Genomic DNA, 27,130 nt, shown 5'->3' on the forward strand with positions numbered 1-27,130 from the left:
TGTGGACTCGTTTAAAGAGTAAAGGGCTTTCTGTAGGTCCTGCGAGATGCTGTAATGGTACATGTGTAAATCTTGATAGAGACAGGATGGAAAGTTTTGTGTTGGAGCCAGTGCAGTCCTATTTGTGTTGAGAGATTGTACTAAAAGCATCTGATTTTTTTTTTTTAATGTCTCAACACAAATTACGGAGTAGTTTGTATATGAAAATTAAATTTCCTAATAAATAAAAGCATTTAATGTTGCAAATGCTTCACCTCTTGTTAAAGTCGGATTTTCATTTAAGTGTTTTATTGTTTTCTCAACAAAACATTATTAACAGAACAATCGTCATATTAAGACAGTCTTCAGCATACGTTTACATAGAACATGTTCAGTTGAGTCAGTCAAGAACAGTCAATGCGAAATGGTATTTATAACTCTGGAATTTCTTCCATCTTCTTCATCCACTGGTGAGTCCATACGTCCATACGTAGCTGTAAACGGATCCCAGATTCCAACTGCCCAAATGTTCAGTAACTGAAGTCTGACTTCTTGCTTTTAGCTTAACGTTAAAAGGCACATGTATATATTTTTCCATTTCAAATGTATTCACACTTGGTAGCTATCAAGATAATTCTTGATGGTTACATTCATTTACATGTCTAAAATTGAGAAATATTTTACAAATATTGTTATACTTGGAACAAATCTGAAGAACAGAATGTGATTATCAAGTCTTCAGCTAGAATATAACGTTAATAAAGTAAATATATTGTATACAGTGGAGAGGGGTCAGAAGAAATGTTGCGTGGGTGTAAGGGTTTAGAGGCCTAATCTGCCAGCAGCTTATTGATGGATTTAGAAGTCCCCTCTTGCCAGCCAAGTCTCCCTTTTGTGCAGTGACTTAAGATTGCAATTCGAAACACAAGCATTCTCACTGCATTACCCTGCATTAGCCTGACCACAGATTCTGTGTTCTGTAACTTTTCAGTTGAGCTGTTTTATATTATACTGTTTGCATTTGGGTAGTTTAATCCAAGTTTGAGAAGCACTAAAATTACCTCTGCCTCTTCTAGTTTATATTTGATCCTCTGGGTGCATTTTGTTCAAACCTCACAAGTAACTATGAGATGTATTTCTCCCAAAGACCTTTTAGGATTTCATAGACAATGGGCAGGATTTAAAATGCATTATTTTAACAAAAAAAGTCAGACCGTGATTAGTGGTATATTATCTTCAATTGGTTGAAAATTTGTTGTGATATACAGTTTACACATTTCCTGCTCTGAGACAACTCTGTCTATTCTTGTATTGTTTGTAGGATGATGGAACACTAATTTACTTCCACAACTTTTGGTAAATATAGACTTGGATGTACTTTTGTCTCCACACAGTAGCATTAGTAGTGTAATTAGCATAAAACATCTAAATATCATTTAGTAGATGATGCCCAAGTCCAGTTTTTGAGAGCTATTATCCTGCAACTTTTAGATGCTGTACTGCTCCAACGCACCTAAATCAAATAGCTGAATTCCTTCACCAGCAACCATTCAGCCCTGCTGAAGCCCAGTATCAAAAAATTACTAGATGGTTGCTCTTGAAGAATTAACTTGGACATTCCTGCTCTAACTATATTCCCACCTACCTCGTTATTGGGTGTATCTTGCTAGTAGCAGATTGGACCCTTTTTCCCCTCAGATCTATCTTAATTCTTGATGACATTGATTCAGTAAGATGTTGGAAACATTCCTCTGAGATTTTTCTCATTTATTGACATGAGAATTATATACTTGCTGCACATTTGTGAATAACACATCCAGTCTCAGCGGAGAGCTCCGATTACGCCACATCCTAAAGTTTCTCTGTTGGACTTAGATCTGGTGACTGTGTACTGGAGTAGAGTAAAGTGATTCTTATCAAATTATGTTGTCCAGTTCATTATCATAATATTTTGGTGAGCCTTGTTAATTGTAACCTCATCTTTCCTTTCTCAGTTGGCAAGAGCCCCACTCCCAGTGTGTTCTGGGTTTTTAGCCCACCTGATTCAAGATGTGACTTGTTTATTTAGAGATTGTATTCCTCATACCTTGGTTGTAACAAGTAGGTGTATGACTTAGTGCTGGATTTTCTCTCAAACTAGTTTGTTCATTTTTCTCAAACTTCCAACATCAATAAGAAGGAGTTCAATGGATATTTCATTTTTGAACCATTCTGTGTTAGATCCTGCTTAAATTCAAAACTTCCCATTGTTACTATCTTGCATACAAATTAAGCTTGGAAAAAGAGTTTTGCTGATATAATAAGCTGACAGTAGGGGTTTGAAAGTGACAAACTAATAGCAGCTGTTCCAATACAAAATTCTAGTAGTAAATGTCATGTAAATTATTAGTATATACTGTACTCTCAGAGAGCCTGCAGCTGTTATTTCTATTAAAATTAACCCTTGTATTTTGTTAATTTCATTAACTGTATTATACCCGAGTGGTTGTGATTAACGAGAATGCTGTAACTTTAAATCTTATGGCTGCCTCTCCAGTCTTTCAGAGTTAAAGATGCGTCCAGACAAGCATTGAAGCGTTGTCCAACGTAATTTCTTGGCTTTTGTTCCTCATCTCTCAAACATATATTCAGGTTGTTAATTTCTTTGGGGCTGACAGAGAAAAACTCATTGCTCTCCTATTGGATGCTAACTCTCTCCTTCTGTCTTATTCAGAATGAATGATGAGCATGTTTTTCTATCCTCATAGAAAGAGTAATTTAAAAGTGTTACCTATTGCGCTTGGTTTAATGGGCAATTTGGAGAATCTGATTGCTTGTGAAGAAATGGCAAATGCATAATAAAACTTTGGGCCCTTGGGGGCATTCACTCTGCCAGACTTTGTGAAGACAATGATTCTTTGCTTCACTGAAGAGAGGGAGGCTGAAGGGAAACAAGACCGAGTGAATGGAGAGGAAGAGAGTTAAATTCAGCTCCAGGGAAAAGGGGAGATAGAGCAGCTGATGTTTGCAGATTGAAACAATTAGAACATATTAAAGAGAAGAGAACATGGCAAGGGAGCTTGGAATATTTTACGCCATGACAGCTTCTTTTTTCTTAAAGGTGGAGTCATTTCAGTAGAAAGGACTGCAAGGAGGAGTCTGCTTATTGAGGTGCTTTAATGTAATGAGTCGGATCTAAAGAGTCTACGGAGAGCTCGGTGAGAAATTAAAAAGGTTTCTCGGTGAGCAAGTCAACCATCTTGAAAGCAAAACAGATGGTTTCTGATGTAAAAGAAGCATCTTAGTTCTCTGTTTACTTATGGGATCCATGGAGTTTGCCCCAGTGATTCTGTGTCTTGCTAACAAATAGTTCGTGCATGAAAGAAACCTGTTGAATTGTAGAATTTCTTTTTGAAAAAGACAAAGGCATTGTTTTTTTCACTTTCTTTGATCTCTTATTTTGCTATGTTCCGCTACAGTATTCCTCAATCAGTCACTGACTTGCAGTGCCTTGAAAACTATTCATATACCCCTACATCTTGTAAATTATTTACATTAAAGTCACAAAAAAATAATCGCATAAGGCATCTTGTTTGCAGACTATCTATTTGAGGATACAACCAATCTGATGAAGATGATCTGATCAGATAAAATCCAAATGTTACTCTTTAGCTTACATGCAAAATATTAAGTGGACAAATTCTAATTCTGTGTATCCATGACGTCATTGGCAAACTTGGTGCTGACACCATCATGCTGTGGGAATTCTTTCTTTTGTTTGTTTATATTGTAAAATTGTAATAAAATACATTAAAGTTTGGGGGTGTAATACTTTTGTTTGTTTCTATTTCCTCCTCTCTGTCATATTTTCTACTAGATGTCTACAGAGGAACTGGAAGAATATGTCAGCGGCCAGTTTGATGAGCTCCGCAGGTTGGTTCGACTGGAGGAGAGGCGAACCCTTCACCTCGTAGACCTCAAAGAAGCTTTCCTCACAGCATCGGCTGCAGAAAAAATTGCTGAGATCACCCTAGAAACTGAAAAGCTGCAGGAGGAGATGGATAACATCACACACCAGCTGTGCCTGCTGGAACAGGCTGAGGCTCAGGCAGTAGGTCCTGCAGCAGTGGCAGAGGTCCTGGCAGCGAGGCCTGGACCAGTCCACAGATTACTGGTGAGAAGATCTTTCTCTCTTATTCACTCTCATTGTTTTTGTGAATTTACTCAATACTACAAAGCACAGTTACTGCAGAATTCTGTACAAGACGTACAAGTATAACTGTTACAGGATCCCTCATAACCCAACATTCAGCATGCTTCAATTTTGTAAAATCTAATTTCAGTTAATTCCAATTTTGTATTGGTCATTATGACTTTGTTATGACATGAAAACCTTGTATAGTTATCGAAGCTTTATGGTTTTCATACAAAATTCTAAAATGAAACCTATAACAGGATTTCATTGCTTTACTTTAAAATTGAAGAATAGGTTATCCCAACTGCTCCAAGCACTGTAACATGCCATGGTAATGCTATTTATTTATTTATCATTTTAATTTTGATACAAAGACTTAAGCAAAGGAATTGTCAAAAATGTTCTACATTATGTAGTTTTAAAGTGCAGCTCGTGCAGATTATACAATTTTTGTACATCTTTTGTTGGTAGATTAACACAAGTATAAAAATTCTGATATTGGTTTATTAGCTGGACTCTGTTAAGCATGTTTTAAATCACCTGCTTAACAGACAACTTCTCATACACACTTTCTGCACTATGTTTGTGACAGGCTACAAATTTTAATAATTGGAAAAGAAATGAACATTCTTTTTCTGTAAATGAAATGATTCAATGCTTTTGTAAAGCTGTAGATGATTTGTATAATTTTAAATTGAAAGTGTAGTAGGACATCCAGTACTAGGATAACAGCTTGTCTTATTTATTGTTTAATTTCTAACTCACTTGTCAGTAACAATATGAAATATAATTTGTTAGCATATTACTGATATTTCCACCTTAACAAAACACTTTATCTAATACATATGAAGCTTCAAAATATCTGCTGCAGAGCACTAGGCTGCAAAATGTCCTTTAGAGGTTTTAAATAGCACTTATTTAAAGGTAGCACAGATTTTGTTTATTTTATATTTCAGGGGTAATTTTGGTGACATCTCAGCTATTCATAATTTGGATTAGATTTAGCTCTTATTCTTACAATTCATCAGGATTTATTCTTCTAGCCGTTAAGCAATGATCCAAGGTCTTATTTTTTTTTTATTATTATTTTGTTAGTGTAGAAGCTGCAGCGATATACAGATTTGTTGCCTTGAAAGGTCAAACTAGCTCAGTTATTTATTCTAGATATTATATATATTTATAAAAACATACATAAGAGATAGTTGCATGAAAATATTAAAGCTGACAGAATTTGTGTTTTAGGGGTTTAATTTAGTTCAGTTTTATGTTGACATTTGCAGATATCCTAATATTTCTATACCAACAGTTATGTATTGGCCACTAAAACAAACAACATAACTAGCTAATGTTTTGAAGCTGACTAATATTGTGGCATTGGACTTACAGACTGCACTCTCAGTATAGAAAATAAGCTATTTTTAGGCTTCAGAAGAAGAACAGATCCATTGGAGAGAAAGCAGAGACATTAGAAATGGTCAAATCAGTAGTTTTGTACTTTTTTGAAAAAAAAAAAACAAAAAAAAACTTGGAAGACATACAAAGGCTTGGATGTCCACAGAACAGTGACGGATGATCACAGGATTCTTTTTATTATAGAGAGACAAAAATACACTCCTTAGCGTCTGGCAAAGTGAAGGACACTCTCCAGAGAAGACTTCAAGTGAGCAAACATAGAGGCTTCTCCACAAACTGTAAACCAGACATAAGCCTTTAAAATGGAAATGTCAGATTAGCCAGTATTCTTCAAAAGATAAAACACATACGATTAAACTGTGCAAGAATGATGGGGAACAGAAGCAAATACAAAGCACGCCTCGAAAGCACATCAAATAATTTTTCAAACGCATGGAGAGCAGGTGATGACATAAACATGCATTGATTTCAGCATCTCAGGTTTGCTAAGGTTTAATGATAGTGACTGAATGCAGAAACAGCTGATGAATTTTGTTTATCTCCTGTATTTCAGTCACAGAATGCAGCTGATGCTAAAAATCAGTTCTCTTCTGTGCACAGGAGAAAACAAAAAAACCCTGATGGCTTCAGTGACAGCAACTGGGGTGGTTTTGATTAAAAATGTGGAGATTCTTGCAGGCGCAGAGTGAACCGCTATAATTCCAATCACATTATGCATGTCATTTCTTAAGGAAAATGCCAGAAGAGCCATAAGCATATAATCAATTTTATTGCAGTCCTTCTATTGTTTCTTTCTTTCCTTTCTTTGTTTAAGGAGCAAATATCATGTTTTAGAGCCATTAAAATGGGAAAGGATTAGACATAAATAAATGGCAATCTAATGGTTTTCAAAGTGGACAAGAAATCTCTCGGCTTACCTTTTTAAAACAAATGGTGTTTTGCGTGACTCTAAAGCAATAAGGCTCCACCATCTATAGATGATAATGTTGCTTCCCTAGTGGATCATTTAATATGACAAAGTTGAGGGCACTGCATAGTTTATGCCGCTGCACAGAAGTGATAAGTAGAGAGTGAATGGTTCATATATATATCAATATAGTTCATAAGTGTTTTTTCTTTACATGTCCGCTGTAAGACAAATGATAAAGAATGTTAACTTCACCTGCTGCCTAAATATTTGTTTTTACTTTCTTTCCATCCCCCAAAAGTGTTAGTGATTAGCATGAAGTGATTTTTTTTTTGGGGGGGGGGGGGCTAAAAAATGTTTTGGGGAAATTAAGTAGAAAAGCTTCCAAAGATTGAGAGACATGGTAGTATCCACTGAATAACATTTTAACAGCTACATTACTGTTGTCCAGGTAAACCATCACAAGACAGATTATGTGAAGAAAGGTGAAACTATCACTGCTTGGCTTGCAAATATGAGACTATTCTGGTGAGACAGAACCAGATCTGTCAGAGTGTTCCCAGTCACTGCCACTGAAGTGAATTACAGAGAGGGTGCAGGTTTATTAGATTTTTAAGCAACTGCATTTCTCCTGACTTCCTTCTGCTTACTTTATGAATCACCATAAAACTCTTTACTTCATAAACTACATTTTAGCTACAATTTTTGCCTTCATTACTTCTGTCTTTTGTGGGGCGTTGTGTGTTTATGTACAATTTTGGAATCATCACTCCTCATCCTCTTTCTGCTGAATTCTCAGCTGCTTTTCTTTCATGTGCCTTTACTATTTCTCAATTGGGACCCTGGAAATGAATATAACTGTCATAAACTATAAGCCTGGACACATTTGAAAATGAAAAGTTGTAAAATCATTAAATATGCCCTAAAATGTTCTTTTCGTGCCAAAGAGCCATTTAAATCCCAATGTCTGCATAGGGACATGTCTGTTTGTCATAAAACAATGTCTGTTTTATATAACATAGAGCTTTTGGAAGATGTGAGCTTTGGCAGAAGAGCAAGTCATGTCCTCACACTCATCAAATTCTTAAGCACCTCACTCCTGCATGTCTCGTTTCAAAATTGCAGAGAGGGTTTTTAGTACTTATAGATGCAAAATTAAAAACTCCCGTTGGTCCATTTGTCATTCACTACATTTTAGTCACCCCAGTCAAGACAGGAGGCGTGAGGGTTCCCTGGAGATGCTATGCATGGCTAAAAAGGCTGTAGTAATGGTAATAGCTGATATGCAGATTGCTTTTTCATTGAGAGGTGAATCCATGGTGGGCCAGGTTCATTAGTGGCCCTAATTGAGAGTTCCAGAGTTTCTCCTGTTTGTCCTCTTGTATTTGTTATTACTAAAGTTAGCAACAGAAAGCGTAGTCACCTGAGATGGGACTCTGTAAGGATGAGACTTGTTATTATTATTACTTGTGAAGGATTGCACAGATTAATTAGCATTTTTATTATTATTTGTGTTGTAATTTGATTTGTCTTTTTTTTTTTTTACTTTTCAGAAAGATTGTCTCCAAGAGAGACGGTGCTTTTGTCTCATTGAAGTACTTGTTCTGAAGCCAGAAATGTTTACATATTAGGCTCAAATACTGCTGACATCGGTTGACCAACTTGCTGAATCTATCAACTGTAATGTAAAACATATATAACCTCACAAATGTCTTCTGTTTAACAGCCTAATGGAAAATAAGTAACATAATTACAACAATCAATCCTGCTTTAGGTTGAACAAATATATCATTATGAGTAGATAAGATGCTAATATACCACTGTACATAGATTTACAATAAGGGAGGTCAATATGCATCTGAAAATGGACAAATTTGTAGAAACCAGAGACAGAATATATTAAGAGACTCGGTCTGTCTTCAGCCATTATTAAAACACTGTCTCAACATGTTTTTATTAAAAAGTGCCAAAGGCCACATTTGTACAAAAATTGCATGTGCTCATTAGACTCTTCATTTATGACTATACAGAAAGCACCCGACCATACCATGCCACTGGGCAATAAGTAATGTCTGACTTTTAAATCCATGGTAAGATATTTGCATACATATGATTTGAATACATTACATGAAGACACGCTATAAAAAAAATCTCAGGCTCTGAACACATGTAAGCAGTGAATTTGTAACTTCATACTTGATACTGTTGCATGTAGAGCTTCTCCTTCTCGGGTTTACAGGGATTTATATAAACCTTTAAATAATATAAATAAAAATAATAAAATAAAAAGCTGGTAAAATAATAGTCTGGTTGTAGTTTAGTTTAAGGATGTACAGCCTTAAAACGAATATTTTGTTGAAGTACTGTTTGAAAGTCTGCATGGATTCATCTTTGGTTCAGATCTGTCAGCATTCAACATCTTGACTTGACAATTGTTACCTGTTTCTTTCTGAAAACTTGTAGTCCACTCACTGTCCTCTTCTGGTGATCCTACAGATTTCCTAGCAGATTTACGCAATTCTGGCAGGTTATTGTGAAATTACAGTGATAAAAAGATACACTATCACTGACAGTTTCTAATACCATGAAAACGTCCAGGTGTGCATGCCATATTTCGTTAAACTGTATATTTCTGTAAATCACTGTAATATTCCTTTGTGTCTGCTTCATTCAGTGTAACATGCACTGGTGTCACTTCATATTTGAAATTGTATTATAGAAAAGGTTCTATGCAGCTCCTTCCAAATGTAATTATGTCCAGGAATCTAAACACTCAACACTTTTACAATCTAGACAGGTTGCCAAAAAAGGGAAAACTTAGTTTGTGTTTTGTTAGTCTTCTGACTTTTCTGACGATGCACATTTTTTCTACTTAATGAATATTTAGAACTGAACTATTAATATATTCAAGGCTGGTTTTCCTTGTCGCAGCCACTGAAAGAGCACACTCAGACTGAATCGTTTGACTTCCGACTCTTTAGTCTTGATTGTCCTTTTCATGGCTGCTCCCAGTGACCGAGCTCATTTAAACCTATTGAATAACACAGAAAATAGGTAATTAAGATATATTAATCCGTTTATCTACACTTATAGTTGCAAAGGTTCTTACAATAGTATCAAAGTGCCACAATTTTCAGCTTGTTGGGTTTTACTGGCAGGGGTGCTTGCATCTAGAGTAAATGTAAATGATTCATGGAAGAAGTGGAGATAAATCAACGTAGCTATCACTCTTCTTTATTGTATTGATCTTTTCTTTATTGAGATTGCAATGAGAGATGTTTGTTTTTTTCAATGTTTACTCATTATAATGGTAAAAAGGTAAAACGTCATTGTTACAGTGTAATAACCCACCTTTCTTTCATAAAAAAAAAAATGACTGTCTTAAATACGTATAAGCTGATGGTTAAAAAATGAAAATTATTAAATAGTTTCCCACTCAAAGAAAAAGTAATAGCTAGCCCATGAATAATTTCTGCAGCTTACTGGTGCTTTGCTCCAGATAGTTCCTATAAAACCTCATAAATAAACATGAGCACAAGTGGTGACTGAAAGTGGAAATTAATTGGTCTGAATTAAAGGCACACCAGCTGTTAATATAACTTGTGTTATCTGGCTTTATAAAATTGTTTTGTTGATTCCAACACGAGCAATAATCTTTTATGTCTCGTTGTCTCTCCCCCTCCCTTTCTTTCTTTTCTTCTCATTGTTTTCAGCACGACATTGAAGCCAGGCCAAGGTAAGAATACCAGTGTGATTCATGCTCACTTTCTTATAGCACAATAGTAGGTGTTGCAGAAAGTGGACCCCTCTGTGTTTGAGTTTTTGATGCAACTTTCACCATGAAACTGACTAGTATTCCTGTTGCATAACACAACCCAGAGAAACACACATTTTTTTATGCTTCCTCAAACAATCCCACCTGCCAGCTCTGCCTTCAAACATCTGACAAGCTCCCTGCAGTCACATCAGGCCTGCCTCACCCCCAAACCTTTCTGATCACATGCAAGTCACAATTGTGCAGTAGTGGTGACAATCTGCCCAATAAGATGAAAGGGCTGCGAAACAGTGGCTGGCAGGCAGAAATTTGACTTATGCGTAGTTGTATTGTGTACATGCAAGAAGTTGCTGTGTAATTACCAGGGTAGAGTCTTTGTTTCTTCACATTCTTCACACCTTTTTCTTCTTCTTCTTGCTTTTTCATTTTTGTTTCTTTCATAAATCAGTTTTTGCAGCTCAGCAGGTGTTTTATGTGTTTAGGGTCTGCCTTTATTTCCCCGGTACCTTGCAAAAGTATTAATGCACTGTGAGTATATTCCCATACTGTGTGACTACAACTAAAGGGAAAAAAGTTTTTTTTGTAGTGTGTAATTGTGAAGTGGAATGAAAACTATTTACAATGAAATTATTTACAAATATTAATCTTTAATGTGTGACATACATTTGTATTCAACCCCCTTTACACTGACCCCTAGATACAGTGACTTGCAAAAGTATTCATACCCCTTGAACTGGTCCATATTTTGTCACATTGCAACCACAAACATAAATATATTTAATTGGAATTTTATGTGAAAGACCAACACAAAGTGCCATGCATGATTTAAAAAATTTTTTACATATGAAAAAAACTGAAAAGTGTGATATGCAAGCATGGCTATAAAGCTAAACCATTGATGAAAATATGGATCAAGCAAAATACATGGCAACTCTGAAAAACAATTGTTATAGACTGTGAAAGACTTGAAAGTTGGCTAAAATTATTTCCTCAACAGAACAATTATATTTAAAGCAGGGACATAATCCAAATGAACAAAATTATGTAAACTATAATATTTCCCTCCACTTACAGGAATGTGACTTTGTATTCACTATTAGAATACCAGCAATTGAAGATTTTGCTAATGTGGAAGCATTTCTAGGGTTTTGTATATTTTGGCAGTTCATTGTATGTTAAATGTGTCTTTTATAACATTAAACTACTTTTATAACATAACTACTTGTAAATAAACAATTACCTAGTTATGGTAGGTAGATTTCAAAGTGAAAACTATTTATGGTAATGTACACTCAGGAGTATTTTACATTTTCTATATGTAAAGCAATCTGAAATAGAGATCACTTTACAGTTCTCATGGTCATTGATCAGGAAAGGTGAAAACCTTTGCCTTATTTACTTGGAGCATAAACCCTGACAGCAGAGTTTATAGTCAAAGTAAAGTAGGTAAAGGTTTTTACCCAATTAGATTTCTTTATGGGCTTTCATCCAAAACTGCTCCAGATACAGACAACACACATTCACAAGCACAAAAGGCCTTGAGAAAATGTTAGACCATCTGTTGTTAAAGAAAAAAGCCCTATTCTCCTCTAGACTTTGAAGTGAAAACTACCCATTTATGGTAAAATATACTTTTTGATGGGCAATATGCTTTTTCTTAGAAAATAGAAATTGGATTTTTGACTTGACATTTTTGTGGTCTTGCTGCTTCCTTGTGGGAAAATGTTCCTTATTTCCTCTCTGTGGAGTTTAATGTGCCTTGATTTTAATAACCAAGGAAAGTCGTGACCAGTGGTGCAGCGTGGTTCCAATGTGTAATATGTTATTGATTGGTCAGCCTGTATTATGACCCCTAAGCAATGGAGCAGATGGCAGCCAGCTTGGACCCGAGGGCGAGATGTAACTAATGGTTTGCCCTTAGAAAAGGTTGAATTCTACATCTGTACAAACACACACACACACGCACACACACACACACACACACACACACACACACACACACACACACACACACACACACACACTATTATTAATCCAGATCAAACCATTTTGCACCAAGCTGCAGACCCCTGAAGAATCCTTTGTAGCTGTAACATGTGACACAAGCCCTGAACTTGGGCTTGAACTTGGATAAAATGGAACGTATATTCTGGTCACATTGATGTTTGTTGAGAAATACAGAATTTTCTGACCATTTGAGGATGAAGTAAACAAAAAGGCTAAACTAACTGTTACTCAAAAATAAACAGAAGAAAGAGAGATTTTGGAGGACCAAGTAACGAATGGATGGTTAGGGTTGTGTGCAGTGGGATCCAGACAGCAAATTGATTATGGAGCAGAAACACTAATCCGCTGTCTGAGCCCCATATCGCTGCCGTAGACAGAGCATCCCCACAGGATCTCAATCCTGCACCCACACACGTCTTTCTTAGACTTTGCTCGTCAATAGAAGCCCCCACCTCTTCGCAAGCCCCTCAACATAGGTAACCAATGCCTGCCAAGATTTTCTCGCCTCTGAATGTAAATCCTTCTTTTGTCCCCTTCTCAAAATCATTTCGCTGGTGAGTCTAACATGATGCATTGCAAATTTCACTTTCATGTCTGTGCTTTAATCTGCACACCTTCATTGCAACCTTTGTCCCTGATGTTTTGGATCTTACAAACGCTTACATCAATGCTCCTCCACTATCCACACATTGTACAGCCCAGTATTCAGGTGTTTAGGTCTCTATTTTTGTTTTACTGAATTTTAGCATTTTTTTAAAAGGCAAAATAGAACAACACCTAATCTTCACATGATTTATGTGCGTGAATTTGCAAATGTGTGTACACATTTTTTGAATTCATATGCCCACAGAAGCAAGCATATTATCATCTGAAATCTTTGAGTGCATTGTTCAGTGTGCCCAAAGATATCATATCTCCCAAATTATAGAAGATTGTTGTTCTTGGCAAGTAACTTCTTTTTAATGCCTCAAAAACCTGGTTATCAAACAACCAGAAGTGCAAAAGTATGAAATGGTTGAAGGGGTGAAATGACCAGCAAAGTTTAGAAAAGCAATTCTGTTTGTTTCATTGTGCATAGTCTCTATCAGATTGCATAATCAAAATAGGGATGTCGAACCACAAAGAAAATGATAAATTAGTAAAATTGTCACAATTGTCACACTATAAAACAGAATCTCATAAATATTGATGCTACACTGCTGAACAAATATTTTACCTTGTCAATATTGCCAAGAGAGCAACTGTAGTGAAATGCTACATACCGAATCGTTAGGATTTATTGAATCTTTATTGAATCTTATAGAGTATTTAGTTTTTTGAGACATTCTGTCTGCATCCCATACCAATCAGCCATAAAAAAATAAATAAATAAAATACTGCTTTCTGTTATTCGTTAAGGCAAGAACAACATGGAGGTATGGGGTCATTGTTGTTTGCCTATTTGTTTGCAAGATTATGCAAAATAGTTCTTTGCCATTAGATTACACCCACTCAGTTTGAACTGAGATACTGCTTAATACTGATGGAGTGTGAAAGAAGACACAGAATGACAAGTAAGGCTTAAGGGAAGCTAGCTAAAATGATAGATGCAAAACAAATGGGCAATAACAATTACTGCAAAGTAAGAAAACTGATCTTCCAGGCATGATATTTACAAAGAATCTCTGAAAAACGCGTCAATAAGCAATAACACTAGCAGCTATTAATCTGATTTGATTTTCAGATTAGTTTAAAATAAATACACAGATTTTGTTAATTTATTTGTGCAAACAACCAAATCAGGAAACATATCAGTTAAACATTTGGCAAATTTGCTTTGGTAGATTGCTGGAGACCAGATGACCACATGTCAATACTCCTCTCACACACCAGCAATTAAAGCTGGCAAGGAAGCAGAACATATAATTTCTGCAGTCATGAAACCGTTTACTGTATCTCACATCCTATTGTACACTCAGTGCATGCATGTTCCGTCATATACGCACCCATGATTCTACTTTTTTGAATGGTATTTATAGAAACAAGTTTCTCTAAATTAATACAAAACTATATTAGGCATAAAATAGCTTGTTCTTACAAAAATGTACATTTTCAGTAATGGATCGTTCGAACACTGCTTTGAAGTGAGCAGATCCTGAAGATTCGATTCCCATCAACATGTCACAGTTACTGTTAAAAACGCACTTCTAATTACGGTAAATGAGCATTGGCAACACCAATTATCATTTTTAAATTGGGGGAAAGGGTTGTGTGGAGCTGCTGAATGTAACGAATATAGCAACTTGTAATCTAACTCAGTTACTTTTGAAATCAAGTAAAATAATTGTGACCTTTTAATTGGTAGTCACGTTTCTTTTTCAAGGTGACTTTGGGAAAATATTGTGACAAAGTTCATCGTCTGACATGCTTGACCTCTTGTTTTCTAAGTTTCATGGTCAGTTTCTAGTCAAGTTTATTTCTGTAGCACATTTCAGCCACAAAGCAGTTCGAAGTGCTTTGCACTTAAAAACTATTTTGCTTATCATTTGTCAGGACTATGTTCTCTAAAGTGCAAAGACCTCTTTGTCTGTCAGCTTAAGCCAAGGCAGCAGCCCTGAGCTTCCTGCATTTTTAAAAATGGCTTCATCCTTTTGTCAGATTATTAGCTAAACTGAAGCTTTCACAAAAGCTGAAAAATTTTGATAGCCCAGATCTGACATCCGTCTTTTTAAGTGTGACAAGGAAGACAAACTCCTGTTTAACATATTTTTCTTATGGCTACTCCTTGACCTAGAACTGTTTCAATTCATGAAGACATCATTGCTGTTTTGATGTAACATCTCTGAATGAGTGCTCTGTTATTCTTGTCTGGATGTTGACTCGTTTCACTATTTCTTAGGTGCCCCCTCTTACCTGACATTACATTGTTCGCAGACATAATTTTCAGAATGAAACTGGAAGAATTGGTGGTTGATGCATTAAGAGCTGTATTAAGAAACGCAACACAATTAAGTAAAACATTTACAAATTCTAACTTGTGTAAATTCTGTATTTTAGCTGAATGCTGCAGTTGTGTTTTGTCAGATTGTTGTGGACAGAGTTATACTTTGATAGATGTCGTCATAATTTGATTTCAAGAGTTAATCAACCAGGCAGATTTTTGGAGGTTATCCCCACCCCGTAAAGCTAACTAGAGAATCAGTCTGGATCAGTCAGAATGTTTACACCTTTGCCGTTCTGAGAGGCAGCTCATTTAAAATCATTATTATAAAAAGTCTTTCACACTGCACGGCTTCATTCTTAGCTCATTTATTGCACTATTTGTAGAACCAAGTCAGCTTATGCAGAAAAAATAATTTCTGAACTATAATATTTAGCACTGTCTCTCTTCTTTGGAAGATATTTTTGTAATTTTAATCTTGTTTGCGACAAAAAATCCACTGTATACACATAGACCAAAAGACATGTTAAATTATGAAAATACTAGTTAAAGATGTTATTTTAGATAATTGTTAACTAAAAATCTATCAACTCTGTACCTCTTGCCCTGCACTCTGGCATTTCTTTTTCCAAATTTGATCTACCATCTCATTGTTCCATGCATGATCAACAGAGTTCTACAGGAGAGATGTTTGTCCAAGGTTAGAAACCACCCTCAATCACACAATGAATTCACAAGAACACACAAACCAAGAAATGGAGGCTCACACAGAAGCAGAGCATAATCTCAGGGACACAGCTTATCTGTCTGAGCTTCATGCCTTTCACTGGGGTCAAATAGATGTGTTAAGTGAGGCAGGAAGGGGCTGGAGTGAGGGGAGAGTGGCTAGAGGACATTCGATGGAGCTCAGAGATTAAGACATGGGGGGAGATGCATTTCCTCTACTGAAAAATTAATATCTCCTCCCAGAATACACCCTCTCATTTTTATGTCATTCTGCCTGTGTGTCCTTCGTTGCTTGTTTATTTGGCCAGCTATCTTTGTCTGAAATACTTTGAATTTTCAAATATGAAATGGAATTTTGTCTGTTCCTCTTAATAATTGAAAATGTTTCGCTGAGATCCATCTGTTTCTATTTTCTTGTTTGCATGTGTGTGTTTGCTGGAGAAACCCAGATGCTTGATAAAACCAATCTAAACTTTTATGCATTCTCTCTCACGGTCTGTCTGCCTCTCTCTGAATCAGTGTCTTTGTTTCTTTCCCTGTCATGCTTTCTTCTGCCTGCTTTCCTCAGGCTGTCACTGTTCCACAGTGGTGATACTAAGCTTCCAGATGAATCTAAAGCACACTAACCAAACCGTAAATATATAAACATGCAGATTAGAAGGAGGCATATTTGAGATGTTGAAGGAAAGGGAAAAAAGTTCCAGCATGAGCACCTGCTTTTGAGGTTTGTGATGACTAATAGCACTTATTAGTTTCTACTGAATATGTCCTTGAATGTAAATTACTTAATTTAAGTAGGAAATACCTCTATTGGTGTTGCTGCAGCAATATTATTTATTATACTTTGCAGGTTGAAGCCTCCTTCATGTATCCAAATTAGACATTTCTAAGAGTTGTGCTGCAAAAACTCTACCTTTAAGTGATGGTTTTTTTTTTCATAACTTTTGTGGCCTGTATTTTTTTTATTTTGCACAGCATCTTTATGTGACTAACCTTTATATTTATTTAAGACAAAGCAAATGATGCTGCTGTTGTAAGAAACTTTGCAACAATGTGTTCTAAACTGAAACATACCCGTTTAGTCAATCATCAGGTCAGTTTCGACGATCAGGATTTTACAAAATTCAGTTCTGAGAGTGAACTGGTGTTATTCTTACCATGTAGTGCAGCCTTGTATCATTTACAAGGAGCAGTAAATAAAACATCTGGGACTTCTCTGCTGCATATGAGGACTGCAGCAAATCTGTGTGTATCAGTGATGCCAGAAATGACTGTGTTTGTAGTTAGAGAGCCAGGTACCTTCTGAGGTTATTGCTGGTGTGTTGATGTTATGAGCTTCAATTGCCATTGAGAAATTTATTGATAGTCCAGGTATGTAAGGTGCAGCTCTTTCCCAATTACCTTTTCCGAACTTCCAGATGCTGTTTTTGTGTTTGCCTGCAAAGATGTGCGTTGGTCTACTCTCATTTATGTTTTATGTGCCCTCTAAAAGTCTGCTAAAAGTCAGATCCCTACCCTTTGAAAAGGCATTTTGATCCTAAAGCAATAAATCAGTGTTCACTAAATGTATCTCATCTCTAAAACATACTGAAACATAGTCAGAACTGCACAAAAATACCCTATACATTTGATTAGCAGACTTTTGCAAGAAACCCAAAACAACATAATAGCGATATAGAGAAGTGTGCAACTATTTAATTCATAAATGACTAAAAGACCAGTGGTGTTTCATTTTCATTCCATGATAAGACAAATAATACTAGCCTTTCTGGTGCTGGCAAAAAAAATAAAGATTTAACAATTTAAGATGGAGAGCCACATGACTCCTTAAGCATCCATAAGCTTAATTGAGCTTTGTTGTGTAAAAAAAACATTTTGTTGAAAGTAACTGGTTGAGACCCTTTGCTAATCATAGTGGCTTAATGCGCTCCACTTTGTGATTTCTTCATCCAGCGCCTGATGTTTAGTAATAAAGATGTTTAAGGAGCAACACTGGTGGATTTTGGATAAGAAACTGTGGGTGTAACTAAGCAGGGAGGAGATGAAAAGAAGCTGTAACCTGCAGAGATGTATTTCTGCTTCGTCGAGGCAGTTGTGGGGAGACTACTGAGGAGGAAAGAGAAAAATACATACAGTAGAAAAGAGGGAAACTGTGGCAGGTTGGAAATTCAGAGGGAATAAGCACAAAAAAAATGAAAGAAAGCATGACAAATAATGTTTCAGAAGGCTACACGCTACAAGATCCTGAGACAATGGGTTAGAACAGTGAACTACAACTAAGTTTTCTGGTATGAACATTTTATCTCCTCAGTTGGACCACATATTGAATTATCTAAGCATAATGCCTGATAGCCCCATGCTACCAAACCCCTTCTTGTGAGAAGTCATGCTATGTTTTGGTCATGTGTTCTTGCTTCATTTTCTTTTCTCAACCTGAATTCATCAGAAATAGTCATCCTGGCTGTTTTTTAGTTTTCTGTCTGATCCCCACAGTACCATAGAACAGTGGAGTCCAGCTCCAGTCCTCAGGTTTTATGGCACTTTTCCACTAAACCACTTCTAACTGGTACAATTCATGTCCACCTTGGCCAGATTCCTTTTCAATTGGCAAATTTGCCGCAGCTCTGCCTATCAGTTCCCAGATTTTTGTACCTGCTTCAAGGGTAGTACTAGCCGCATCGAGCCCAGTACGGCACCAAGGCGATTTGATGACAGCTGTCTGCATTCATTGATTGACTTGCGATTACCTCACAGTAAATTCCAAACTACATTGTAGTTTAGCTGCTGTCACAGAACTGTTTGGTAAGGAGGAGGGTAATTATGAGTTTAATCATCAGGAACACATGCATAAAGTTTTGCAGGGGAGTAACCATGATTTAGCAGCACTGCTAGCAGCTCGTCTCCCTGAAGGACAGGCAGCAATAAAGAAGAGAGAAACGACACAGCTGTGGTCAGCTTTCTGTTAGAACTGCAGTTTTGCGCCAACGGTGTGAATCACCAGAAATTCATAATACTAGCTTGTGATGAGAATTTTACTTTTCCCTACAATTTAAAAAAATTAATTAAGTTCTCGCATGGCTTGGTTTGCATCTTTCAAATGCTTTAACTAAATCCAAAATGTTGCACATTTAAAAAAATAAAGTTCCAGAATCTAATTATATTTATATGTATATTGAAAATAATCATCTGGGGCCTCATGCATAAAAGAGTGCACAGTTTTCACACTAAAACTTGCCGTATGGAAAAATTTAGAAATGTGTGGCGCACCAAAAAAAATTGGATGCATAATGCCGTGCGCACGCACCTTTCCTTTATAAAAGGAAAGGTGCACCCTGTCGCCACCCATAAATACATATGTAAATTAGTATACATACCCGGACGTCTGCCACCACGTGAAAAAATAACCATGGCAACATCCCTGTTCGTAGCAGTATAAGTATTTAAAATAATAATACTTATATATTTTATATAAAAGGTGCTTTGAGGACACATAATTTCACCTTACAAAAATAAAAATACATTTTAAGGAAAAAAAAATCCAAATTAAAAAAATAAAGAGATCGTGCAAATGCCTGTTTGAACAGTATTATGCTTTGCACTAGCAAAGCTGAAATGGTCCAACCACCTCTCGCCATGTTCTGCAGAGGCCAGCTAACAAGTCATCTTTTTATTCAGCTGTGTTGTGTGAGGACAAGAACGAAAACATGCAGGATATCAGTGAGGGACTGACGTTGGAAACTACTGCCACAGAAGTTTTTGCAGTTTGTAGACTCTATAACAAAACATCAAAAATTAATTTTTAATTGATATTTGTAGCTGTTATAAATGCTACAGTCTGAAGCAACGCAATTATATAGAAAAGAAAAGAGTCAAGAGTCAACAGGAAGTGAGAATAGATTTTATCTAAAGAAGAAGCTGTATAACAGCATCAGAGCGGTATTCTCACATGTCTATCACATGTCAAAGCATATCAAAGATGATGGAACTCTGTTCCCCTAGTAATGAGCTGACCTTTTTTGTCACATTATGTTATTAATGAGCACTGTTTTGTAGTCAGTACAAGGATGTCTGTCTGTTGGGTGTTTTGCCTTCAGACTGCAAAGCATGACTGTGCTTGAATAAGAGTAATGGGGAGATATTTTTAATTATAAAAATACCGTGTTGAATTTACAATACAACCAGGTTAAAGCTGATTATTACTATGGATCAAAATTGATAAGATGTTAGCAATACCAATTCCATTATCGATCTCATTTATCAATTCAATTTTGTATCAATTTTCTTGTTGATTTTCGCCAAGTTAGGAAATAAACTTTTTAATTTAAAATATGCACCATGCTGCATTTGATTCAAATAAAATAAAATCTGGCTTAAAAAATAAGAATTTGTCTGTCAAATAAACATTTCAACATGAAATGCAACTTTTTGCACATCAACCATTTTTGTGCAGATAAATTATGCAGCTTTCTGAAGATCTTTAGAAAGCTGTAAGAAAACAACCTCTCAGATGTTATTTCAATTTATGTTTTCCTGTAATAATTATTATAAAAAGTTCATGTATGTCAGTAATTTTGAAAATATTTTAAGGTACCAAGAGGCACCTGCTAAAGAAACCAGTTTTAACAGAATCCATCTGACAAAAACATGCATGTCATATTCTCACAAAATCTTTGGTACGTTGTGGAATAGACATTAGTATGTAACACGATGTGTTCTATGCTTGCTAAGCAGAGTTGACAAGCGTAGGAAAATCAAAATACATTGTAATTTTTTTAGTGAAAGAAAAACATCTGACTCTCGGCCACACTGTAAATCATTGGTCTGAACATACCTCTTTCATACCGCTGCTTCATATGTCCTAAATTCACTCCATTTTAAACAGTATATGTTGCACCTGTTTTTTTTGTTAAAGAAATTGAAAAATATATGTGTATGTTTTGTTTGTTTATTTTAACACTAGACCTGTCCTACAGTAGATATAGCCGAATTGAATTTTTGGACATTTTCTCAATAAGAAAAAAACTAACAAGAAAAAATAAACAACAATATGTTCCCCCAAAACGTCTCATTTCATTGTCAGGAACTCGGTATGTCTTGTCTCATGAGCTGGGTGTGTCATCATGTATCTAATGATTACTGTCACTTATGCCATAACACGATTATGCTATTGACTTTTTCTTGTTTTTATTGTTAAGAATCATTACCAAAGAAAATTTGGGCATCAGTGATTACAGCATACCAGGCGCACTGGATGCAGTCAGCAGTACAGTGGAACATAAACTTTGCTTACTTTTGAAAATAATTTGTCTTTGGTGTGACAGAAATGAAATATTGCCGAAGAAAGTGGATAAGGCAATTAGAGCTTCCTCTTCTTTTGACCTCAGCACTTTAGTCCTGTGCTGGTTGTTTTAATAGTAAAGTTGGATTGAGTTCTAGGTGACAGAAGATTTCAAACGGCTTATGTGGAAATTATTTGTATTTTCTGTCAAACCCACACACACCAACGCATAGTTTCGCTACATGTTTTATCCATATGGCAGAATGTCATATTTGATAGGCATATGATCATTCATGTAGTACTCAAACACACTGTAAACGCACGCAAGTGATGCTGCGCTGTGTACAGACATTCATTATTCATTCGTTAAACCACACAGACACACAAGCAGACATTTGCATCCACCAGGTAATTAGAGAAAAGATAAAAAGTGCACAAAAACCGTCTTTCTGTGCTGTTGGAATGGGACTTTAAATGCACTGATGCTTTTTTTCATGTAGTCTAACCTATGGCCTCTTTAATCACATGCACATGAATGCTCACCCATATAATCATAGCTGCTTTAGCCTTCAGAAGGAATACCGGTCTTACTTCAGCTTGTTGGAGATGAAGAAAGATAATGGCAGACTGAACTCATAGGGCAATGAATCAATGTCTTATAAAACTATTGTTCTAGGTATGAACTGTCAACAGAGAATCTGCAGTCTTCCCTTACACAAACACACTCTTGAAAAACGTATTTGTTCCACAACTGGAGATGGCAACAATGCTGCAACAACAAAATCTGTGCCTCTCCTAGTTCCCACTTTGTCCTTCTGATTAGTTATTTTTATAGTAGGGTAAGGAGGAGAGTGTGACCGGTGGCATGTTTAATTCAGCAGCCTCATGACAAGCCCTGTTGCCACATCAGTTTAAAATGTTTGGTAGTGAAATATGAAAAATAGCTTGGATTTACCTACCTCTGGCTGTAATAGTAGATACCAAATACCCTTTAAAAATCACATTAAACTAGTGATTCTTAGAAAAATAGAGGAGGATGCAGGAAGTAGTAGAAGATTTTTTTACTACTTCCATTATGTTTTTTTTGGGGGGGGGGGGATTTTACATACCGTCACCTTCCTAAAATAATGGCCTAAGTCCATTTTTTGCCAAAAGGTAGGTAAAATATCCTATTTTTCAATCAGAGAGGAGAAATAGGGTATTTCACTATACAGCTAAAGATCCATTTCCCAATTATTAACTAATTTGTCTCTTAAAACGGGTTTTTCTCTTAAATCTGCAATCACCTTCAGTTCCCTATGATAGAATATCTAATAGGTGCATGTGACCTCCAGGAAAAGGCAGGCATTTATGACTGATGTTTTACAGGATGCATTAGCACACATAAAAGTTTATTAGTCAGGCAGCACTGGGGGGAGCCTTTAATCTTCACAGATCTGTTTCATTGTGCTGCAGTGTTGAATCCAGCCCAAGTGCTTCTGTAAGAACCCTGTGACAACAATTTTTTGTTTTCTTCAAAATTGATCATATTGCGTTATTAATATGGTTGAAGGTACAGATCTGTAGATCCTGTGTCCACAAGCTTCTTTATGCAAGTTTTAATTTCCATATGTATTGAATATTTTTAATCTCCCGTAAAAGTATAAAACCTTTCTCTTTGACTGAAAACTGGTTTTATAAACAACTATAATATTGTTGTCTGTTGGAATCAAGATCAAGTATATTTAGCTATAAATCCCATATCAGTAAAGTCTTTGCTTGATGTAGTAGGTTGTAGAAAGGAGGTAACATAACTTTGTCATTGGAATCTCCCTATCAACTTGTTGTAGCTTTTAGATTTGTTCTAAAATTTCATTCCTTGTTTTTTACAGTCTTAATGACTCATCTCATGTCTTAGTGACACTTTTACCACTTTTTACCATTTATGTTCAACCCAGAGTTGTAATCTACTGGTGACACCAAAGACTCCAATGAAAATGGAAGAAGCTACTTTTAGTTATCATGACCCAAAACTCTGGAATGCACACCCAGAGTCTGAGACCTACTTTAACTATTTATTATTATTATTAACTATTTTACCAGCTTGTTATGAAGCTTTCTTTCTTTCATTTTTTCCTCTATAACGCATTTTGACAACATTGCTGTTGTAAAGGTGCTGCACAAATAAGGATGTATTTATGTGTTGCAGAAGCTCTCTTTGGTGTAATCTGAGGAAAGTCATTTAATTTGTACTAATTAACATTCTGCAGGGTAGATGAGGCGTATTGTACTTTTATCTGGTCAGATGAGACTTGTGACAGTCTGGTGACTGGATTGTCTGTCTGGATGTCCTTCACACTCAGGGTTTAGATGACAGGCCTTGAACGCAAGGGTGGGGGAGTTTTCATGTAGCAGAAGGCTTGCCTAATAGCCGTTCTGTTCTCCAGCTCTGTCTGCTTTTCACTGGCACAGAGAGGATTTTTGCTCCCTTTTTTATCATCCTCCCTGGTTTTTATGCACCTATGATTCCCCTACCTCTCCAATCAGGTAGAATGTAGACCAGGAAAGGATTAGTATTATTGCTTCATGTGTGGCATAAAGAGGCTTTTAATTTCAAAATTTCTCCAGAGCAATCTAGATTTCAGGACAGTGCATTGGGGGTACCAGAGCTGTCTCTAATTAAGGAGGTGTCAGCGCTCTGCTGTTAGAGAAGGGGCTTGTTTGAAAAAGGCAACAGGGGGCATCTCTGCCAACCTGCCAAATGTGTGGGCGCTGCTGTGACCAGTCAGTCTTCATAATGGCTGTCTGCCCCTGGGACTGAGCCAGTTCTGTGCTCACACGACAAATTTGTGGAAATGAGCCTATAAGGAACAGCCTTTGTGAGTCCTGGATTGTTGGACAGGGCAGCAACAGTAAGTGGAACGTTAGTGCAGTAAGAAAGCGTTTTAAATGCCTCACAGTAAATTATGTACGAGCCATGTTACTAAAGCAAAGAGAAGGGAGAGAGCAAGAAGACCAACATTAAAAGCTGAAAAAAAACCCTAAAGATGGCCATTTGGCCCTTTTTTCAGCAATTTTAAGCATTGTAAGCATAGCTCAAATTGTCACGTTAGGTTTTTTCTTATTGGTCAACACTGAATGGGTAACAGAATGGGTAAGACACGCGGTTGCAATAAATATCCCTTAATTATTTTATGAAAACTTTTTTTTTCAATTTGTGCATTTTAAAGATTAATGACTGCATGTTTGCCAATAAGTTGAATAACAGTGAATGCTACAGTGCACCATCATAAAATATAGTCTTGTTAGCAGCAATGTGCAACATCTGTCTTCATCCATCTCTTTGTTATCCATCGGGGAACCATGAAAGGGATTCCATTATCTTGTCTGCACTCCCCTTTAAGGAATCTCCTTAATGTCTTATATTGCCATGTAATTTGCAACCCATAGTATAATGGCTGAAGGAAATGGGAGAGAACGGTCCTTTGCATATAACAGTGCAATATTCAGAGTGATTGGGGATTGTTGACAGGTTAAAAGCCCCCATGGTAGAGAGGCTTTCAAGAATGAATCCCTCATTCTCACTTTGCCCTAAAGCAAGCAGCAATGGAAATCCTTTTCTTCCTGTTCTGGTTCATTTTATACTTGCATTGATATTATAGAGCAGTTTTATTATTAGGATACATGGATAACATTTCTACAGTTCCCCTCGATTAGCCATGGCTGCAGAAATGGTGAAAATCGCTAAATGAGCCAATGTGAGATTGAACCTTTCCTGTTGCTAAGGGCTTTTATCTAAATGTCACTTAATTAGTTCCCCGGCATGATTAGCAGCGGTTACCTGTGTCACAATAAGAGGGAATTCCGTTTATGAAGGGATGAAGTATTCATCTAACAACTTACGCTTGCTGCAACACAGACAAAGCTATGTGATTATTCTGATTGGCTGAGCATCAGCACACTGCTTTATTCTGCGTCACTGACATTTTCTGCCTCATTGTGCACTGACCGAACTCATGGGAGACCATCCCTAGCATGTCACATATCTGTGGAGTTTGTTGCGTGCAATCTTTGAGTAGAATAGTTTACCACATTTTGTTCTCTAAACTTTAAAATGATCACGTACGATGTCCAGAAGTTTGAGTAAGTTCTCCTTGAGGGGATGATAATTTATCAGTGCCTTTCCCAGATATGGTCAATATGGAGGTCATATTAAACATCCACTAGGTCAATGTCCCATACATCTGATGTATTGCTTGTTGTTTTGCTTAATCTCTTTGCCTTTACTGAAAATTTGATTTTTTTAAACACACAGAGGATTGGATTGTTTAGAAAGAAATAAGTGTAAATAAGAAGTATTTCAACATAGTGCCAATACTAGACATAGTATGTAAGAAGTAAAGTTTTACTACCAAAGGTTAAAACCACTAAGATTTTATTGAGATTAGGGAGATTACAAAATTTAAGATCAGAAGACACATCTGTAACCTTATTAAGGGTGCTGCTTTTTGTGATCATATCGTCAAACTAGCTGATGAAAAAAAGTGTCTGTGTTACATTTGGAAGGTGGCGTAGAGCAGGGGGGCCCAAAGTGTGACCCTGGGATCTGAAATTTTCATTAAGGAAAATGCAGACAAATTAAAATAGTCTTGAAAGAGAAAACTTAAGCAACACACAAACTATCTTTTAACAAACATGTTTTTTTTCTTTTTAATTTGATTGTGCATAGCATCACAAACATCCAGTAACTTTTACTCAGAAAAAGGAATTCTGTGCACCCATTTATTAAACTGGGCTAAATAAGACAGTTTAGAAAAGAATTTTTAAGAAATGATTTGAAAAGAGGACCTCATCATGTTCTCATATTCTGGAAGACATCTAAAATGATTTGCAGATACTTTAGAAGAAGAAGAAGAAGAAGAAGAAGAAGAATTACTTTATTCATCCCAGCAGGGAAATTATTTCGCAGTTACAGCAAGAATTTTTTATACACAGATTAACACACACACGACGGGAGCTGCGTCTGCAGGCAGCCAGCTGAGCCTGCACCATTTTTGAAGGAGGACATGTGGCAAAGGTCGTCGGGACCGGGAGTCGTGCTAACCCCCTGCGCCACCACAGCACGCCTTACTAAATTTAGGCTTGTTTTGGAAAACAAGCCTAAATTTAGCTGGTATTTATTTAATTTGTGTAGAAAATAAATGTTTTATTACTACTGTAGCATCAGAAATAACCATTGCGTTTGGTGTCCAAGTTCCACACACACACACACATATATATACTATATATATTCATTGTTTTTAATACCCTGAAGCCATTTGTCAAAGAGAATCTCAAACCAGTCATTGCAAAGGTTCTCTGTTTACAGCCTACCTAGAGAATATACCTTGACTTGAATTGATCTGGAGTTTATTTGAGATAATAAAAACTGTATATTTTCTTAGTGTATGCAGGCTTATGTGGTCATTCTGGATGACATGAGCCAAAATAGTTTTCTTTTTTGATAAGAAAACTCTGTTTAGAACAATATACAAGGCAGATATGTTGCAAGTTCTGCATAGTTCATTGATGTGTTGCTGCAGATGTGGGGGCTTTTGAGAAAATCACAGATTTGTCATTAAAATGCCCCAGGGGTTTTGACTCCCCTGTAGATTTTTCTCTCATCTCAAGGTAGAAGAACAGGGCTGTGGTTGTTTTCTTTGCCCCAAGGCATGAATCCCCATGTGTCTGCTTTGCGCAGAATTTGTGTACATGCTAGAAAACCCTTAGACTCTGCTGTAATAGTATTTTTAAAACCTTTGGCTTCATTTGTTCTGGCTCTAGCAGATTTTAAATTGAAGCACCAAATCATAGCAAAAAAATTATAATAATGACAACTAAAAAATATATATATTTGAGGATGTGAAATCAGGGTATCTGATGTATGCCCTGTTTGCCAGAGGTTTGATAGTAAAATAGTTTTACTGTAATAA

At 36.4% G+C, this 27,130-nt stretch overlaps 1 protein-coding gene across 1 annotated transcript in view; it reads left to right on the plus strand.

Annotated features, from left to right (window-relative positions):
• Nucleotides 1-27,130, plus strand: part of trim44 (tripartite motif containing 44) — a 48,126-nt gene that overhangs the window by 11,879 nt on the left and 9,117 nt on the right. Inside the window, exons 4-5 of the mRNA XM_014469971.2 lie at nt 3,836-4,132; nt 10,187-10,209. Of these exons, the coding sequence (XP_014325457.1) occupies nt 3,836-4,132; nt 10,187-10,209 (320 nt within the window). The remainder of the gene's footprint in view (nt 1-3,835; nt 4,133-10,186; nt 10,210-27,130) is intronic.

The sequence above is a fragment of the Xiphophorus maculatus genome, chromosome 2, assembly GCF_002775205.1.
Source record: "Xiphophorus maculatus strain JP 163 A chromosome 2, X_maculatus-5.0-male, whole genome shotgun sequence".
NCBI lineage: Eukaryota > Metazoa > Chordata > Actinopteri > Cyprinodontiformes > Poeciliidae > Xiphophorus > Xiphophorus maculatus.